A 21,013-nucleotide genomic window follows, 5' to 3' on the forward strand; every position below is an offset into this window, starting at 1 on the left:
AAAGTATTCTCTGACCTCTGGAGCATGTTATTACTAAAAGAAGGGCATAATTGACTTTTTGGATACACTATTATTTGTTCTTGTTGTTGTTGTCCCATAACAGCATGGTTTATAAACCTTATATCCTAGTCATGCAGGCAAAACTCTCTGTTACCTTAGCCCTGCTGTTTAATTAGCTTTTACAATTGGACATTGTTTATATCCCAATAAATGTTGCCTGAGTAAAGACTTCCCCTTAACCAATTATACCAGATGTTTTTCTGTGAAGGTCCTAATTAAATAGCATCTATTCTTGTGTTTGTTTTAAACCCTGCCTATTGTGTAAATCTCTGTAAGAGTGCAGTGCTGTACTGGGACACTTTACCAACATCTCTGTCACTTTCTGGTTCACTGGCTGGTTGCAGCCGCTCCCTGTAAAAGTTCTTGCTTACGGTGTGGGAGGAAGGTCCTGCTGGGTAAGCGTGAGACTTGGGAAACCAAAGCAGTTCCTTGCTCTACAGTGGGATTCTCGAGTGATGCTCAGTCATGTGTGACCCCATCGGATGGTATAACTTAAGGTGGCTGATGGGGTTACCACTCTAGTGTCCAATCCTGCAATTTCCAGTACAGAATTTTAAGCGAAGGTGGAATTTACTTGGAAGCCCACCCCTATGGACGTTGTCAAGTTGCAGATACTGTGTCTGGTTTGTGAGCAACTCTGCCATCCATTCTAATTTTGGCACTGTTTCAGTACGGTTAAGGTTAGCTGTCCTGAGAGTGCTGTGCCCACTCCTTAATCAGACCCTCAGTACACTTGAACTTCAGTTCTCCTGTATAATGGAACATTACTTTCTGGTAGGTAACATTTTAAGAGTTTTTATATTCCAGCTGCTATTTCTAAGAGCTTATTCCTAAGTTGCCACCACTTTTGTGTGCGCTCAAAATACGAAAAGGAAATTAGCTTCCTTTTTCTGGTACAGCAGCCGCCATCCTAAGTGAGTCAATGAGTTCCCAAATGTAATATTTCAGTGCCATGTAAAAAGTAGAAGTGAGAGATGTATTAATGGGAACACTGTCTCTCTGCCAATCCTTGTGGGTCAGAGGATTAAGAGATACAGTAGCCCATCTGTGCTTCACCAAATATCCTCATTTAGAAGATAAACATGATATGTAACTACATTTTTTACTGTGCACTTCCTTCATCCAAACTTCAAGTCATTCTAATTTCATATTAATGTCTTAATTTTGAAATTGTTCTTGATTTCAAGATGGATTAGGTAGTAATTACCTTAAATGGTTTCTGCAGTTTCTGATCAAATACATATATACCTGTTCATTTCCTTCAGTCCTTAATTTCAAGGATTTTTTTTTTCTTCTATCAGGCCACTAACTCTTGCAGGCAGGGGCAGAAAAGCTTGCATGCTGTGAAGGTCCCAGAAGCTCTAGAATGCATAAGAAGTTGTTACGGGTGCAAACTTCAAAAACTTCATGTAAATTTTTCTACAGACTCTATTTTCAAGGTTGGGGACAGATAACTGGGTGTGATTATGTCTTACTGAATATCCATTTCTCAGCATTGCTAGCTATAACAAGGGAAACAACTTTGGTAATCACAGTGGTCAGGAATAACTAGATTTTTTATATTACTTGGCCAAAATAAGCAGAAATTAAAGAAAAGATGCTGTGTGTTTTATGTCTTCAAACACATAAAATAGTGATTTTAAAATGCGATTTTGAATGTAGTTGGTGTAACGATTCTCTAACGATGCTGAAGCCAGATCTCTGCCTATCTCAAGATGGTCAGGCTGAAGTTTGCATGGGCAGCACCCACTAGAAGGTGGTTGGCCGTGGTAGGCCCCATATTTTGCTTTACTCTGTACCCTGGAGTCCACAGAGAATGGCTCTGACCTCCCATTATCCCTTTTCTAAGCTGTTTGGTGTGCTGCTATGGGCTTGAGTTTTCCTTATTGTACTATTATTAAAGACCAATGTTGATAATATTTTGCACTACAAGGACTTCTTTTGGTGGCCCTGCATGGTTTACGGAATGACTGGCAAGCCAACGGTGTTCTTGCACAAGTACAGAGCAAAAACAACGGGCGTACCTCGAGCCCACACGTGAACTTAACTACCAAAAGCAATCTACCTGCAGCCTCTGAATTCCTTCCTTGGATGCTTTTAAAAGGAAAAAAAAAAAAAAAAAAGATGATTGTTAGTCCACGTGGCTTAAGTTGGCCTAGATCTATTTCAGTCCTATCTGAGCACTTGTAGGCCTTGTACATGATAGGAGAAAAAGACAGTTCCTTGCCACTTAGCACGTGAAAAAAATCCTAGGGAAGACAAGTGCACATTAGGGTGAGCCAACTGTTTACCATGATCTGCTAACAAATGTGAAAACTAAAAATGGCCTTTCTGCACTGGGATTTTATCGTGTATTAGTTGCCATGTGTTAGCGAACATAAGCTTATTGCAGTCTAAAGTAAATTCCTGCAATTTCAGTTTACCTCCTCTCTCCCAGCTGCTACATCTAGTGATTGTCTCTCAGATTGCTGCTCCTTTTTCTGTGCCACTGGAACCTTGAGAAATTGTAACTGAAACCAAATCACGAATTTATTTAAAAAATATGGAACTTAACATGGTTCCTAAATCCATTATGAACTCTCTGCTAAAGAATGAAATTTCAGTTGGGAGCCCAATAATTAGTGTCAAGACAGCAAACAATTGTTCAGTTAATCCCAAACTAAGTTCTGATTCTACCTCTCTCATCTTTCCAGATGTTCACTAGCTACATTAAAAGAATTTTAACAAAGTAGATGCTAAAAAGGACTAAAAGATAGAGGAGAATTGTAGAGTTCATAGAATATTAAAACACAATGCATAAAATGTGTCTGTATAAATACAGGACAGAGTCTGGAAAATGTCCCTAGTAATACAGAAATATTAATGAAAAACTAATACTTAGATATTAAATAATTTTCAATAAATATATGAAAACATCACAGAAGCATATATTTTAATTTCTAAGCTTAGGCGTAGTAGTCACTGCCACCAGGACCGTATCAGGATCAGGTAGACCCCTTGGAAATACCCGCAAAGTAACAGTTTATTTAGCAGTTACATGATTAAAAGATACTTGAAAGTACTTTCACTACTGACAGCTTCCAGGGAATTGCAGGGTTCCAGCGTAGGAGAGCTCTTTGGGCCCCTTCTACCTGCTTCTGAATGGCGCAGTGTTGTAATTCTTGCTTAGCATCACACTTGAGGTTTGAAATTCCTGACCTGTCTCGATCCACAGGTTCAAATCCAGGAGAACTGACTCAGCCCTTCATCTTTCCCAGAAAAAGTGAACTTTTATCGTATACACATGTATACCTTTCTGTTGGGAACTTAAAAATGAAGGTTATTTCCTGAAAATAATTGAAAAATATCAGGATTGTAATAGTAAGCATTTTTACCTGTCCTTGGGTAACATTTCTTTTTCCATTCTGCACCTGGGGGGCTGGCACTGACCGTTCTTTCCCGTCCTAGCCAGAGGCAGGCCATAAGTGCACATGGGCAACCCAGCCCTCAGCAAAGCTCTGCCCTGCTCCGAGGAGCAGTGAAAGAGAAAGGAAGCGGGTCTGAGAAAGCACCACACGTTGGCAGTCCACCACTTTTACAAGCTCAAAAGTGCTTGCGGAAGAGCAGAAAAGGAAGGTAGCGCTCAAAATCCTGGAGTCACAACTTGCTCCCCTTCCGCTCTCAGTACAGTTGTAATTTACCGACTGGGTTCCTGCAGGCTGACAGTTTCTCTGTGTAATTACACAATATTGATGCACATCCGTGAGGACAATTGTTAGGAACAAACAGTTCAAAATATCCATAAAATGTAAAATTAAAAAAAATATTTTCAGGAGTGAAATGAGATGATGCTTCGCCCGCATGGGCACAAATTGATCCAAGTTTTGTGATCACGGTGTCTCAGGTTTCATATCAGTTATCTCAGCATAACTTTTTGATTATTTCTGAAGTCATGCACAGAATGAGGGGAGACACAGTTTGACCTTTCCAGGCTTGCTGCATCTTAATTTTTCCTATGCTTAGAAATAATACAGAAAACCCCAAAAGATGATATTATTTTTGTATACAACATCTAAAGTTATACTAGGCATGTTCAGAATACATTAATGACACTGTCCTGACACAAGAAATTTACAATCTGCTTTTAGACACTACATAACTAATGAGAGCGATAAATGCTGGAAGAAGAGAAAGAGTGGATCAAGGTTACAATAACAAGATTATAGCATTCCTCCACTATATATGCATGTTTTAAAATTCACTTCATTTTTGCTACCTCAGTCTAGGCTTTGGTTTTTCCTTTTGGCTCTCTTTTTTCCTTTATTAATTTTCTGTCTCAATCCACCAGACCATGACATCCTGGCTAAAAACTCTGACCAGACTTTTTTTTTTTTCCCCCCGTCTTCCTTCCTTTTCTTCCTTCCTTTTCTTCCTTCCTTTTCTTCCTTCCTTTTCTTCCTTCCTTTTCTTCCTTCCTTTTCTTCCTTCCTTTTCTTCCTTCCTTTTCTTCCTTCCTTTTCTTCCTTCCTTTCTCTTATTTTAATTTGCATTGTACCTTCTCTGCTTGCACAGACAACATTGATGGCACGTTTGTAGCAGAAATATTGTAACGGCCTTTTCTCTGACAGCGGTCAAAGTTGAAGTACCCTTAGAACATATACTTGAATGCATGCACTACTTCATTCTACACAGGGAATCTGATACAAAAAAAAGTAATTACATGATTTCTACAATTACACTTGGATTTTTAAATACCCACTTTAAAGAACCATACCATACACCATACCATATACGTGGTGTGTCAAACGCGTGCAAAACTTGTGTTAGTACACTAGCTTCTTGTTCTCATCCAGCCTTAACAGTCACTTAAAAACAATTTGTGAAAAATCAATAATGCACCTTACTGGCTTTTCTGTAATGTATAAAAAAGGGTAGTTTTTTGCCAATTTTTTAAACACTCTGAAAATATCAGGATTGTAAAATTGGATTTTTATTGATTTTCTTGGAATATCTTTGGGGTTTCAACAGATATGTATTGACAGCAGCCACCTCAAGTTGAATCGAAAGTATTGAATGTGTAATGCAAATCATTCTATCTTCAACTTATTTGAATTATAGTCGTTAAAAAAAAAAAGCAATCAGAAATCTTTTTTCCTTTCAGTCTTTGCTCTTGTGGTATTATGCTTTCTCACGTTCTTTAGTCACCACACAGTCTTGCGGGCTGCAGACAAAAGATAAACAAACAAAAAAGACAGAATACCTAATGTTTCAAATATAAGCACAGATAAAAAAGTAAAACATACTTCTCAAGTCCTTATAGATTATAAATAGAGAAATGGTACAAATCTGAATTTAGAAAAATAATTTCTTTCTCAATATTTGTAACGGAGTTGTCAATCACATTAATTTTTATGTAAATTTACCTAAGCTGATGAATCATAACTGAATTATTGCCTAATCTTCCTGGGTTTGGCTGGCATTTCCATTTTTATTTCCGTTGCTTCAATTTGGTTTTATTTGTTTATATAATGGATTTTAAGAGTCCACTCCAGCACCCATAACTAACATGTCAAAAAGAGGGGGCCTGCTTCAACTCACATTCAGCCCAACACAAGAAGTGGTTGCAAGAGACAGATCAGAAGACGACAAGACTAGTCACCATGATAGACAGTAAATCTTGGCACACGGCTGACTATTCATTATCATTCCTTCAGTAGACATCACAGCATAGGAGATTTTTAGGGAGGGATTTGAAGGAGGAAAATTAGGTGAGTGGGAGTGAGAAGCAGCAGCAAGGGAAAGCATGAAGGTGCTGGTTTGAAAATGTAACAAGTAGAGAGTTATTACTGAATGAAATGTGTGGGGGGAAGACGTTGATTTCTCTATAGGATATTAAAAGACGGTAGGGTGGGAATAAGCTGTAAAGAGCCACAAAAGTGAAGTAGCTTTTGCTTGCTAAGCTGCTGAAAGAGGGGAGCGATACGTTGAAGTGAGGAAAATGGCTGAAACAGCGATTATGAAGATAACCAGGGCAGCAGCGTTTTGCAACGCTGTTGTGTTAGTCTTTGCTTTGTGATGTCCAAAATCAGCTTTGGAAGGGCAGGGATCAAAGACATCTTTGTACTAACGGGCACCGTAACATATTTTCAGGTGCTCTAAAAATGCATAAATAAAAACGAGCAACTGCTTCTCCTGAGTACTATTTTCCCTCATTCTTCAGCCCTTATTCTTCAAGTTACACCATTCAGTTATCCTTCTATTTTCAAAAAAACCTTTCTATATGAACTTTCCAGTTCTCTCTTGTCAAATTATCTTACTGTTTTTGGAAAGACTGCATATCATCTATATTTAACACCATTTCAGCTTGGTGAGGCGACTATAACATAGCATTAAACTCAGACTGAAAAAATGAGTGTGGCATTTCTAGGTTTTTCAAGTGTGTTAACTCAGAAGAGCTAATTTGACTGGAAAAAGTGCTTTCCCCCAGATGTCTTGGATTTCAATAGACCTTCTTGCAGGTTACTGAGTTAAGTTAATAGAATGGCAGTTAGATGCAAAAGGCCTTTGGATTAGTATTTGTGGTCACCATAGAATTGAGTCTCTCAGAGAAATGTGAATAAAGAGGTCATCTGAAGAACTGATACAGAAGGCTTCTCCACAGGCACTTAATTCTTAGAAATTTACAGATGAAAAATGCTATATAAGTATTAATAGATAGGAATGAAATATGGATGAGGGGACACTAAAGTTGGAATAGCAAGTAGAACAAAGGGAATAAGGGGACACGGGGACATGATAAGAAACCAGACTAGAGCTGCAGACTCGGCCATAACTGTGTAAGACCTTAAGAAAAAATAAAAAGGAAAGTTTAGATGAATCAATGAAGAGGTAAGTAATACTAATATGAGAAATTACTTGAAAGAGGGCTGAGATGGGAAATGGCAGGGAACCTAAAAGAAAGACGTTGTAGCAGGATAAAGGATGACCAGAAGCAAAAGTGTCCTAGCTACTGATACAGTCACCTTTTTAAAGAGAAAGACAAAGCCAGAACTGATAAAAGATTAGAGAAGTAAAGAGGAAAAGGAATCAGGTTCGTTTTTTGTGACAGACAGACAGGTAGGAGACACACATGGAGAGATTCCAGGAGAGAATGTTTTTGTCTATGTTAAGCCTGAATTGGTGCTGATGATGTTTCTCAATGGATGTGCAAGAACATTTAATATAAACAACCAGCCATGAGATCTGAATGGACAGCAGAAAGAGACCAGAGTACATGTGGCATATTCTGAAGAGGGATGTCCCAGGATCATTTGCCCAGCAACAAACAAGGAAGAGCACAGGGCCTGGGTGATCTGGTAGCCTGGAGAAAGAGTATGAGGGAGAGGATGTGTGGGGGGTGTCTACTTACTGTAGTTCACTGTCAGCAGTGAGACAAATCAGCCTTTGTTGTGTGCTAGTGACCACCTACGGTTTATGAAGATTGCAGAGGGAAAAGTCTAGAAAATGTTTACCAGAGCTTGGAACTAGATGATCCTTGCTGAACAAAGAGCAGTATCCATGCTCTTATGTTCTTCTGTGCAAGGGTTTATCTTCTAACCCCATCACAAAGCCTCCTTGGTACACCACTTTAGACAGGTATTTCATCAAGTCACCGGCAAGGAATATAGCTGAAGTAATATTAAATTAGCTTATATAATACTAAAATAAGATACTGACAGTGAAGAGAAGTAGATAAAGGAAAGAGACTAAGTGCTGCTGAAAAAGAAAGGAAACAGCAAAGAAAGGCAAACCACAAAAACAGATGCTGTAAAACCAACCAAATAACTATGAACTGAAAGAAGGATGAACAAGGCCGCAAAAGCCATGGAAAAAGGAAGCAACTGACCCTAAAGAAAAATCTAAGCATGTAGAAGCTGCAGGTATTATTATTATCCATGTGAGTCTTGTTAACAGGAGTTGAACTGGAGCAGAAAAGGCACATACCAGCTACAGAGAGACAAAGTGATCTTTAAAGAACAGAACTTCAGATGAAGAAAGATGCAATTTTACTTGCCTTGATTTTTAAGCTTGGAGTGCTTCACTGACTAGTCATTGGGCACTAGGAAGTGGTTATGTTAATTCACTAGCTAGAAGAAAACAAACAAGTAAATGTGTACATAGTCATAGAAACAGTCCTGCCTGTTTCCATTGCTTAACACTGCACACATACTGCCTGTTTCACAGTTTTAACAGCCACCAGTTTGGGGTGCGTTCACCCCCATATCTGCCTCTGTATGCAAATATACATGATTCTAGGCCTTGATGCTTGTGCTTTTAACACTGTCCTTGTCCCATGGCTAGCCTCGCTTCTGAGAGTTTGGAGTTTGTCTGTGTTGATGATGCACAATGAAACTTCCGTCTCAGTCTTGCATTAGTGAGACACGCATGATCAGACCCAACCTGCTGGGTCTCTTGGGAAACACACACATAATTAGCCCCTTTGCACCAAAGACTTCATTGCTGTGTTTGCCACATGGTGAGTGTCACCCAGTGGGCCTGCAAACACACACACAGAAACCCTCCCGTCCCCAGGAAGCATCACTGTATTTGCCATATGGTCAGGCTCACCTGCTAGGTCTGGGACAAGGAGACAGACGGGCAACACTCACACACATAATGAAGCTCCCCATTGGGCTGCCTTAAGTAAAAAAAAAAAAAAAAAGTTGACATAACTGCCACATCATCAGACTCACCTGCTGAGATTTTGGGCAGGGTGGGGTAGTCACACACACATGCATTTGCCATCTCTGCCCAAAGAGCGCCTCCTTGTAGTGTCTCTGCTCCACCCCAGTGTATCAGGATGGAAACCAGAGCAAAGAACGCGCTCCCTTCCCCACTGGGGCGACAGAGACCCCTAACCCAAACCGGCCGCCAGGCCCCTCTGCCCCCCCCGCTCCCCTCCGGGCTGCAAGGCTGCAGTTGCTCCCTGATCTGGCTGGAGGGGGACGTGCACCTCCGCAACGAGCTCCACAATTGCTCCTCCTCGGAGCCCTCTGACTACCGCAGGGCCAGACCCGACTCCCCGCGGGCGGGGAGCGAGGCCCGGCTGGGGGCTCAGGCCCCCGGCTACTACCCCCCTCCTCCGGGGCGCTGTTACTGTAATTGCCGAGTCAGAGAGTCACCAGGGAGAAGATAACAAACCCTTCCCTCCCTGGGCGACCAGCGCTTGTAAACACCGGTGTCGAGAGGCTCTGAGGGGCCGGCCGGGCTCTCCTCACGCACGGCCGTTCCCGCCCCTCACGCAGCGCCGGCTCCCCCTCCATCCCCGCCACGCACGGCCGCCCCACCCGCCAGCACCGCGGCGGCCGCCGGCCTGGGTGACCAGGGGAAGAAACACTCTGCATCCCCGGGCCCGGCCGTGCTCCCCGGGGCGCCGGGAAAGCTTTACCCGGGCACCGTCCATCAGGTCCCGCCGCCCCCGCTCCGCCATGGCGGCCTGTGGGCGGGCGGGCGGGCGGGGAGGGAGGCGGGGGCGCGGGACTCCCCTGGCGGTGACGTGTGTTGCCATGGCGACGGCCAGGCAGCGTCTCGCGCCGTGTTGGGGGGGTGAGGGGGGGGATGACAACAAATATGGCGGAGAGGAGCAGGACGGCAGAGACGGGTCAGTGCCAGCCGCAGTCGCCTGGGCGGGGGGAGAGGGGAAGAGCCCCCCTTCTCCAGGGGCTTCTGGCAGTAGCGGGGGCCCGCCTCGCCTCGGAGTGCCGGGGACGGAGCCCTTCTTTCCGGGGAAAGGGCGGGAAGCGCCTCCTGGCCGAAGGCAGTGAGGTGGAGAAGGGGCCCGGGGCAGAGGCCCCTGCCCAGGGAGCTGTGGAGGAGGGCGAGGCATCTTCCCTTGGGGGATGAGGAGCATCTTCCCGGGGGAGAGGTGGTCGTGGGGAGTGTCCCTTCAGGCAGGGAGAGGGGGAATAACCCCCAGGCTGTCCAGCCCTGCCTGGGGGGGAGGGGGGGGATTGCCCCGTTGTGGGGAGGAAGGCGGGAGGGCGAGAGCCCTCCTCACCCAGCAGACAAAATGTGGGGGAGAGCCCCGGTTGTGCAGAGGAAGAAGCTGATGGTGGGGCAGCCCGCGCTGCGGGCCATCCTCCCCGCACAGGGGGCAAAGGTGGCGGTGGTGAAGAGCGGAGCAAAACGGTGGTGCGCAGGAGTTCCCCTCACACAAGAAACCACGACCTGCTCGATTTAGAATGAAAAAATTGTATGTGAAGACATGGTGTTGGAATTGAAATGGCGCCAGACGGTTGATCGCTTGGGGATTGACCTGCAGGTGCTGTTTGACTTGTCCCAGGAGGTGTAAAGAACCTGGCGGCTGCAGAGGGGCAGCGTGCCCAACACCTTACATCTCACATACCTTATTCTGCAAGGTTCTCTTTAAGGAAGCTTCCAAATGGTATTCTTCCTATTCAGGATATATTAACAATGGCTCTAACCATTGTGTTATGGGTGGATATGTGTGGATATCCTCCCAGTGTATGGGAGGATAAGTTTGTTGGTGAAACTGAAGTTTTGTCTTTCCTCACGAATGATAAGAATCGTGTAGGTACAGCGGTCTTTCCTATTGTAACAAAACACAGTTAAGGTCTTTTCCAACCCACATGAAAACAAAAGCCCCCAAAATAAATTAATGAAAATTAAAGATATTAACATTTGGAGGATGAAACAAAGATAATGAGTTTTTCTGAATATTATGATCCCACAGCATCATACATAAATTATCTGGGTTCCTGGACCAAAAGTTAATTTTCCTAGCCTGCTGTGTTAGCTGCTGTGCATGTGCTTTTCAGCCTCAGAAGTGGCTCCAAATGAAGATGCATTATCCATAAAACTGATTTTGAACTTTTGGGCCACTTAAGGTGAAAAAAAGTGATAAATATGGGAAATGCTGTTGTGCTCTGGGAAACAATATGAGCTACATTGATGGCTGCATCGAAATGGATTGGCCATAAGTTTCTTGATTCCCTCTCTTCAGCCATGCTGTTTATGAACACCTGAAACCACACTGTAAAGTTTATTGTACATTAAACTTGTCCATGAGGCAGGTGATTATTTTCATCCGCTGTGTTGTGCCACACTACTAAACACAGCTGATGAGCTCTGACTGCGCTGTAAAACAGGAAACAAATCTCCAGTGACCGTTTGACTTTGTCAGCTTTCCTACCTACTCCATCTACCTATGCCTGTGCTGTCGTCAGTAACTTTCTTTAACATATAATGTAACTTTCCTACTAGTCCCATATAAGCGCATAAACTTACTTTTATATTGTGTTCTCTGCTATATTAATCTGCAGCCTTACAGTATTTGCTTTTTATTTTTAACCTTGTCCAGAACTTTTTCCACATTTAACCATTGCAGCTAACTAGTCAATGATTTTCTCATAAATGTTGTGTTTCAGCTTGTGCTGAAATCACGTTTAGTTGCATGTTCCTGATGCACATCCACTTAAGTTTTGCAATGCTTGTCTGGCCATTTTGAAAGTCTTAATTTGCAGGTCCTTCTTTTTTTGAGAAACCAGGTGAGGAATTAAAAATGAAAAGATCCACAAAAATAGGAGAAAGACACAAAACTTTCAGACATCAATGGGGCTTGGGGAGCAAACTTGTGATCTTGGCCTATTTTTAAGAAAGGACATGGAAAGCAGGCTGTGGCAAAAAAAATAGGTGGGGTGGTTTGGGTTGTTTTTTTTTTTTTCTTTTTCCCCCTAAACTTTTGTTTCTGACTGCGACCTGACACTAAGGGTACAGACAGGGGTAAAGACAGACAAGGGTAAACTCTTCTTTTAGGGATCCATGACAGATGCCCTAAAGAATCTGTTAGTCCCCTTAGTGCTGGAAGACACTGACACTGTTGATGTACATGTAACATAATTGGGGAATGTTCTTGTTCTTGGTGCATCCTGACTTCTTAGTATGTCTTCATGATACATCAAGTCTGGACCAGTCTTTAGGAGATATAGGAATCTAGCTCTGGAACCTGCATTTTGCACAAATTTAAATTTTTAGTATGCATGCAAGGAGAATAAAGCCATTACAAAAGGACTGAACATTGTTCAAACCATATGAATTGATTTAACCAGTATGACTATATTATACCTGCTGTTTTGTTTTTACAGCAACATCATGTTTTTATTCCTGGATCAGAAAACACAAGTAATAACTAAGTCTTATCTTCGCATCTTGAAATATTGATTGTTATTTGTAATTTTCAAATGAGAAAACTGAACGTCATGGTTTCACTGGGATGGAGTTAACTGAGTTACAGAGAAATTAAAGGTAACTTACCCATGCTTTATAGTAACACAGATTACTGTTATGGTCCATTCTTTACTGGTTTAATTCAGTAACCTGTGTTTGACAAGAGTCAGCATCAGGGAAAGATGTCAGAAAAAACATAATGTGCACTTACAGAAAGGTGATTCTAAAAATTAAGTTTCTTCCTAAATATTATCTGATACTGAATTATGTACATCTAAGATGCTTACAACCCCTCTAAACTCTTAGCTTTGAAAGTATATGGTGTCAAGAGGTTCAATATATGAATTATACTTTATGGAAAACATACCTTTTTACAATGTCAGAATTTTTCATTTCAGTTTTATTAGTATCTGCTTATTCTTCTGTTACAGGAAAGTAAATCTGTTAATCTGTTTTACAGTGGTAATTATACTTATTGTTTCCATATATTAAAATCTTTTCATATTTCAATTCCTTTGTCATGTAGAATATTTTTGTTTCTGTAGTAGTTTTTGCGAATTTTTAAACTTTTTTTTTTTTTGTTAGGGAGGGGCATTAGGACACACAGAATTGCGCAAAGTACTTCAGAGAAGGGACTACCATCAGCTTTTATTTTACTGTTATGCTGTTATTTTCTACATCATGGTTTAAGACAATCTGTGTGTTTCAAATGAGATTGAGACTTAATACGGAAGGTAGGTTATCTCACATCTATCTACTATGGAGTTCGTATTCTGGTGCTGTCTTCTCTGGACTAGGCAGACATCTGATCTAATCCGTCAAAATAGTTTCTTTGTTCTCATGTTCAGTTAGAGTGCTGCGAATCAACTTGCTTTACCCTGGATTAATCAATCATTTTCCCATTGCAGCTGGCTCCTTAGTTCTAGCTGTTTTCTTGGAACCGCTCAAATCAGCTTTCTGCAATAAACTGTAAGTTTGTATGCTTCCCTGTTTGGGTTTCCAGGCTGAAGCCTCATGCCTCAAGCTGAGAATCCAAATTAAAAGCAACTTAAATCTTCACAAATGAAGTCTGCAGGAGAATGAAAGTGATTCAGACTAGTTTGTTCCTTTCAGGAGCTTCTTGGTTTGACTTCCAGTTGTTCCGCTCAGCTGACCTTGATGTCTCAAACCTGTGGAAGATAGGGGATATAGCCAGATGGCCAGTTCAGTTAAGTTTCTTCGAAAACAGATCAATGTTATTTTTCCAGTTCTGTAGCAAAGAGGACCATGTTAACTTCTCTATGGAAGGTTTAGGAGTAGGTCAAAGTGAGTACAGAATGCCTGTATTTGCTAATTTTTTGACCCATGAACCAGGGGAAAGTATTTAACTTTCCAGATATGGATCCAGCTAAAATTTCACTAGTTATCTCATTCTCCCCAGGTTACTCTTACTCTTCTAGGCATCTGTATTACCTTCAAAAGACTTGCTTCCAGAGCCCTGAATGATCAAAGGGTGAAGGTTATCTCTGAGTTCTGTAATAGTTTTCTATCTGAGGCAGATGAATATTAGCCTGGATTGACAGTTCTAATATGTGTTATTCCACAGTTGGTAGTCATTTTGTGGATATTAGTATTTCTGATATTTCACTGAGTCGTCGTCACTGAAATCATAGTGAAAGCAAAAAATGGCATTTACTCACAGTACTGGACAGGATATAAATATATGTCTTTAGACCAAAGATCCTTGTTATCGGAACAAACAGATTTCCCAGCTGAATGTGTAGTTTTTCATGTTTATTTACATGTCATGATAGGTACCTTGCAGAGCGATGTAAACTCACATTTCATATTAAGAATGGTTAGAGTTTTCAAAAGCGTTCACAGCCGGGCTGACCTGGCTTGATGGAGGAGAAGTTCAAACCACTGCTCAATGCTGAACCCCCACTCAAAGGTTGCGTAGTAATTAACATTTCTAAAATACTTAGTGTTGAGATCATTATTTCAGATCTGCATGTGGAGACCCCGGTAGAATAGCTGTGTAAATTCTGCAGTGTTTTCTAATTGATTTTAATATAATAGTATTGAGATGGACTATTTTCAAAGATAACTTCTGATTATTCTTTCAAAAAAGAATAGTTATTCTTTTAAAAATATTTAATCATATATGGTATGAACACATTCCATTATGAGGAACATACTGCTTTCTTTTAGGTGGCCTAAGTTATTAAATAAAAAGCTGAAATAGTAAGACAACCTAATTTATTTGTCATTAAGTATAGGCCTTTTTGATAGCTGGAACTTCTCGTTCATTGGCTTTATCATGAGGAAATTTAAAATAGGAAAAATCTGCTAATTATTTTAACAGTATTATTTAACCTTGGTCTTTAAAATAACACTGTACATCAGTAATACTTCTGGTTTTCCAGGAAAATTTCATTTCTTCAATTGAATTGCCCTTTCTTAAATTATTTCTGAATTTTAAAGTGTATATAAACAATATAGCTTATTTCCTAATATACACTACTAGCCTGTAAACATAGCTGAATTCCAGTGTTTGGGAAAAGACATTGCAGTCTTCATGCTGAAAGGGATCTGCCCACTATATCCTCCTGTCAACATGAAGAGATTTCAAAAGTCAGTGGAAAACTGTAAGGCTACTGGGCCCGGCCTTGCAGATGTTCACGCACCATAAAGTGCTATTTACAGTTGTTTATAAAATGCTGCAGGATGTATTTGTAAACAAATCTAAAATGTATTTTGTGCAACAAACACATTTGCCAGAACTTACTGATAGCATCGGTACATTTTAGCTTAAGCAGTTTGAAGTCCAGGGAATATTAGACAAAGGTTTGTTAGTAAATTTGAAGCACTCTGTAAGACCATTAATTACTTCAGTTCTTACTGCTTAAGTTGAAATATTCATTGAAGTGATATGTAGAAATCAACTAAGGTTGCTACAGAAAAATATTATAATAATCATTATACTCTGTTGCCAGTAGACTGATATTCAACTAATTTCCAGCTTTTTCAGTTATGTAGTGGAAACAATCCCCACTAGAAGAATTCACTGAAGAAGAGCTGCTAACATATTTTTGGTACTTACAGCTTTGATCATATTTCTCTTACATAATTTGCCATATAAGGAGACCTGAGAAATACTAATGAAGGCTTTATACAGCCAGAAGATATAATTTCAGAAAAAGAAAGAAACAGGAATGTATTGGGTATTCCAGTTGCCACTTCTTAATGGTTCACCATTTCCTAGCCATATTTCAAACATTTTTTTCTTTGACAAATAATCAAAGCTTTTGAAAGTTAACTTACCTCAAGCCTCCCAACGTTTTTTCTTTCAGTGAAGTTCAAAGCACCCTATTAATTATTAGTGCTTGTGAGAGGAGGTTTTTGAATTTGTAAAAAGTAAAATGAGACATATTGAGAATTTTAATAGGTTTTATGCTGAAATTTGTAAAACAGAAGTTTCTGCAAGTTTCTTTAGTGTGGCTGTCACTGTATTTAGTAGGCAGAAATCTCATGCAAAAAAACTGATCAACTTCAGAATGCGTTCATATGGCCTATATAGCATTTCTATTTTTTGAAGTTGAGCTTTATAGATATAATGCTCATTAAAATAGTTTTTGAAGTCACCTTCCTGTGTTAAAATGTAACTGGCTTGATCTCCACATGGGGCCACTAACAGGACTGGGAAACTTAGATCTGCAGCACAAGCCTGCTTTCCAAATGGGACACGTAATAACAATAGCTGTCATCTTTCATAGAAGAAATGGATAACTTGTCGACACTTAGAGGTTTTCCTTCCTCCTGTTCCTCTTTCCTCCAGCAACACCTGTTTAGGGACAAAAGCAATAGAGTGAAATGACTGTATAGTCATCTTTACTTTTTTTTTTTTTTTTTTAATAAAGAGCTAGGATACCCTGAGAACAGAAAGCACCAATCCCTGGATAAATGAGGTGCTACATGATGAGAAGAGGAGTTTGGTACAGATATTTGCTGCTAATGTCACTTAGATCCAGCAGTGCTGCCTCTGCTCAGCAGTGGTGCTGCTGGATGCAGACTGGCTCCCCCAGACCCACCTAGGAATATGCATCGTGCTACACCACTCTTGTTTCTGGAGGATTGATTGTGCTGCCCTTTTCCAGAACTATGTGATTCTATAGAAACCAGCTCAGATTTCTCAAGTAATCCCCCAAGGTAGTTGGCATGCAGAGGCTTGGTGTAGAATTGCCATGTTTAGATTGCATTGTACCTGAGATAATAAGTTCTTCCAGGCTCAAGCTGTGCCTGCAATTAATCTACAATTGAGGTAAACCAATTTACAAGTAATCAAGAGTTGGTTGTGGGTGCACATCTATGTGTCCCGTATCCCAGCTTCCCACATTGTACCCACAACTCATCATTTTCTTGACATTGCCACAGAGGCTAAGCCTGTCGTTTAAGAAAGTGCTGTATTTTTTAATCTTAGGTTTTTAAATAAGTTTTTTTGAAGTAATTTTACTATTTTTATGTTGGAATGGTTTGGAAAACTCTGCTCTACCAAAATAATAATAATGACTTCAATTTCATTTTGTCACAGGCTATGCAAATTCAGAGATGTGGGCTTTAGTATTAAATCTAGGGCCATGATCCTGCAAGCGTTTGGCATTGAGCTTGATGTATATATGTGTATAGTAAAGTGTTTTCATGGTTGGTTCTGGTTTAGGATAAGTCATGTAATAAGGTTAGACACCAGAACATATACAGTCTGATACATACATTTTCTAATACACATATATGTCTCGGTTCTCTCAGTATGGTTAACTGGCTGATTTTGTAGATTCATTGTGGCAAAGATCAAGTGTGTAGGAAAGGGGGCAGGAGAAGAAAGTGGTTGCCTTAAATTATTATTATTAAATAGATAAACTATCTAACTGTATTTTGTTTACATTCTAATTCATAGAGCTATTTACTTAGCAGTGGATCTCACAATCATGAGTAAAAATTGGCAAGATTTTGCCTTTACATATTGTTTCGTAACCACCTTGAAAAATATGTTGAATTTCAGTCTCCACGAAAGCAAGTGGAACATCAGTTCCCGTGAATCACCAGAGCAGAGCAGCAGGAATCCATTCCAAAGAAAGCCCAGCTGGATTCATTATGGGTCTACTGATGTGTTTTCATTTGCAATAAGCAGCAAAGTTACTGTGCAATTACAGTAATCTTTACAGTAAACTTTAGAGCTGGGTAACACCTGTCAAGTGACTATCATGTTTTCATGCATACGTAATGCAGATGAAATAGTATGATGCACTTGATTAATGGAATATTCCTCAAATAACCTATACAAATCCAAAGGCAGTGGCATTATTTCAGGGGAACTGTCCATGTGAAATAGGATTGTGAGATAAACTTGCCTCTGTCCTACTTACCTATACCCGAGGTCTGTAGTACTGCGAAATAACAGATGTTTTGTAACTACACAGAATACCGGTATATCTGCTGGTTATTTTATTTCAAAGCAGTACAAATAATCAGTAATTTGATCTCAGGGCTTTCTGTATGTAAGCCTTCTTGTAGGTAGAATTTTGGCTTGTGTTATGAATATTTGAAATACTTTGCGTGCATTTCATATTCCTATAAATATTGTATCAACTTAAGATTTGCTTAGTTAAAAAATGCTGAATATGGTGTATTAGTTAGTAGTGTTCTCTGTAGTTAAGTTCCTGTTGTTATGTTGCTGATGCAAGAGAGTTAATACATCAAGTTTGCTTTGCTGACATTTTTATGTTAGAAAACAGGAATTCTGAAACAATATTTAAATCTTTTGCTATACAGTACTTATATGTTGCGAATAAAATAAAACACTGCAATGATCTAATTATTTGACATGAAGTATTATATTAAGTGTTTCTTAACTAAAGAGTAAATTCAGCAATGTGAGTGGGCAATGCTTGGGTGGAAGAAATTCTCAGTGGCTTAAAATATTACTTTTGGAATGGGCTGTTTTGGAAAGTAAGTGTAAAGATGCTATTCTCAACTAAGAAGTTAAAGGAGTTGTTTCAATGAGTAATTATAATTATGGCAGTAATTAATAGTGTAATTGATTTCAGCAACCTCGGGGAACAAATTATTCCAGAAGTAGTACTAAAATCCCTAAATTATTTTTAATATGTAGTAGTCAAGAAGATTTTAACTCCAAAGTGAAGAAATTAAATGTGTCTGAAACTACAGTTGACTTAAATTGTCTGACAGAAGACATGCCTACCTCTAAACAAAAAGTAAATAGGAAGCAAGGGTAAACCTGTACCTTTAAATTACACAGATTCAAGAGCCAAGGAAAAATAGAAGTTCAACCCAAAGAAGGATGCATGAATTATAGTGCGTGATACACAGGATGGAAATTGTCAGTGAACTTACGTTGCCCAGTTTTCGCTTATCACACTTATAACAGTAGCCCAAGCAGTTGTGGCAGTGTGCAATTACCTGTCTTCCCATTGCTTGTGAAGGACAAGGTCTGGAAGAGAAAGAGGGTGCTATGCAAAACTGCTGCTCTGTTTCCCCCCAGGATTTTGTGCTCCGTGGAGCCCTCATGGAAAGCGTACTTTCCCAGGGATAATGATGTTAGTGGTTGAGTCAGGAATTGAATTCAAGTCTCCTGAATGTTAGACTTACTCAGTGATAACCAAATACATCTTTTTCTTTGGATAGGTGCATCCACAACAAATTTACAGTCGTCACACCTTAGATAGATAGCGAAAAAACAAAATACCTCTGAATGGTGGGTATGGTGTAGTACCACAGCTGGCCTGTGTTGAGGCTCACCAGGCTGATTGCTTTTGGAGAATACCTGAGAATGAGCTAAAAGCCTGATCCAAATTAGAAGGCATAGCTGTATTACCTCAGTGCTGAACCTGAACTAATGTCCGTGATATAGCTTATGAGCTCAGGTGCAGCAGCACAGCTGTAGCTGGATTCTTTTGGGCTTGTTGGGATCACAGCAGATAAGCTCATGTCTTCCAAAATATAGCATCAACGTCTCTTTAAATACAGGTCTGGAAAGCCCCAGTTCAATCAGCAAACATATTAAGACATTAAAAGTGCTTGGAATTCGACATGAAAGGGGTAATTTTCATAAATAGAAAAAGCACTGTTTATATGTTTCTTACTTGATCTTGCCAATGCTCTTGTAAGACTTCCATAGCACTTCATACTTAGTACTTTTAGGACATGCTTTTTGTGGGCAAGCATTTTGAACGTGAGTCAGGACTGAGGAGTATGAAACCTAGGACGATTAAAATAAGTAAAACCGTGGCCTTTTGAGAAAGATGAAATAAACCTACTTCTCTGTTAAATCAGGAATAATTATTACTTACTGAGTCCTTTTCAGTTTCCCAGCTGAGAATCAGTTGGTCTTGAAGAAGAGAGACACACAAAGTTGTTAACTTACAGAGATAATAATCTCTATTAGTCATTGAAGGTTACATAGTCATGGGTCAGGGTCATTGCATTGGTTGGTACATATCAGATGTTTCAGTTGCATTTACCTTGCCTCAACCTGAGTTAGTTTTAGTTTAGAAATTTATTTTATCATGGCTTCTTTCAGTTATGCTGTCAGTAAACTGATTTTAATTACGCTGTTCTTGTAGTATAAAGACCACCTGATGTACATAGTGCTCACTCCTGGTTAGGATATGGTAAACTGACTGTTGGTTAATCACATCTTGTGCTCTTAAATCAGAAAAACTAATTATCTTAGAATACACAGTGTGGATAAAGAAAAAAAAAACCATGGAAGAAGTAATGTTCCTATACTGAAAACAGTTTTTGCAATAAAATATGATTTTACTGCATAGGAGGGAAATGGTCAATGTAGTCTGTAGACCAGATCTCTGTTGCTTTATCAGCGTAAGTATGGATTAAGTCTGTCTGTTTCATACCTTCTGTATGAAACCTGAAGTATTATACATAGAAATTAAAGTTTGATCTGCACCAGCTATAGCTGAATCAATATCCTTTGGTTTGTGCTATTTCTTGAGGTTGTTCAGAAATATCTTCTAGTAAGCATTTTGCAGGTAATCATTCTGCATTTGAAAACTTTGTCAAAGAAAGGTTTTGGAAAATGCATAGTATATACATGTGTATCGTTAATATACCTAAAAGTTTAAGCTAGATATCATGTTTTTGTTAAATCAGTGCTTCATACAGCTGTTGAAACATGGATATATACCTAGCATATCTATGTATATATCGATATATATATATAGCATGTGAAACTTTCCTTTCCTTCCTTCCTTCCTTCCTTCCTTCTGACTTTCTCCATCCTTCCCCACATATAATACAAAACCAGTTGTATAAAAGCTGATTTTTTTCATGATTAGGTGGCATGGGTATCAGTGAATACTAGTGAATGACTTTAACCACCAAGCTCTTTTTCCAGTTTTGTGGGTAGTAGTATGAGCTTTTGCCCTTAACCTGGCATTTTCCACCAACTACAATTCCAAACCCTGCAATTGTCTGCATGTTTTGACTTGGTATTTTCTGCAGGTCACATGCACTCCCTGTCTGTGGGCAATCTGTCGCTTATAGATTTCAAAAACACATAGGACCCTATGAAAGAAAGTTTTACCCATTGAAGTTCTGTTAGTACCTCGGAAGGGATCTGCTTTAACTCTTCAGTTCTTTTCCTGCCTCAGAATCCCTAGACACAAAATTTCCTCTTGCCCCAAAAAATCTTTTGCTGACCTAGAACTTGAATTCCCATGCACTCTTCAATGGG

At 39.9% G+C, this 21,013-nt stretch overlaps 1 protein-coding gene and 1 long non-coding RNA gene across 5 annotated transcripts in view; one reads left to right on the forward strand and one right to left on the reverse strand.

Moving 5' to 3' along the window:
* Positions 1-3,110: 3,110 nt before the first annotated feature.
* Positions 3,111-9,526, reverse strand: LOC134519628 (uncharacterized). 2 transcript variants are annotated; one of them, XR_010072267.1, is made up of 3 exons: positions 9,467-9,526; positions 8,647-8,716; positions 3,111-5,260 (listed from the first exon to the last, which is right to left on the reverse strand). It is a non-coding gene; the product is annotated as an uncharacterized LOC134519628 (long non-coding RNA). The 2 variants fall into 2 exon arrangements; XR_010072266.1 differs by lacking the exon at positions 3,111-5,260 and adding an exon at positions 8,093-8,165.
* Positions 9,527-9,635: 109 nt separating this feature from the next.
* The window catches only part of LOC134519544 (cytosolic carboxypeptidase 6), a 969,057-nt gene continuing 957,679 nt past the window's right edge, over positions 9,636-21,013 (forward strand). For all 3 annotated transcript variants that reach the window (XM_063343896.1, XM_063343897.1, XM_063343899.1), the window contains exon 1: positions 9,636-9,679. In XM_063343896.1, coding sequence (XP_063199966.1) covers positions 9,637-9,679 — 43 coding nt within the window. In that variant the 5' untranslated portion in view covers position 9,636. The remainder of the gene's footprint in view (positions 9,680-21,013) is intronic.

This window comes from Chroicocephalus ridibundus, chromosome 8 (assembly GCF_963924245.1).
Source record: "Chroicocephalus ridibundus chromosome 8, bChrRid1.1, whole genome shotgun sequence".
Classification (NCBI taxonomy): domain Eukaryota; kingdom Metazoa; phylum Chordata; class Aves; order Charadriiformes; family Laridae; genus Chroicocephalus; species Chroicocephalus ridibundus.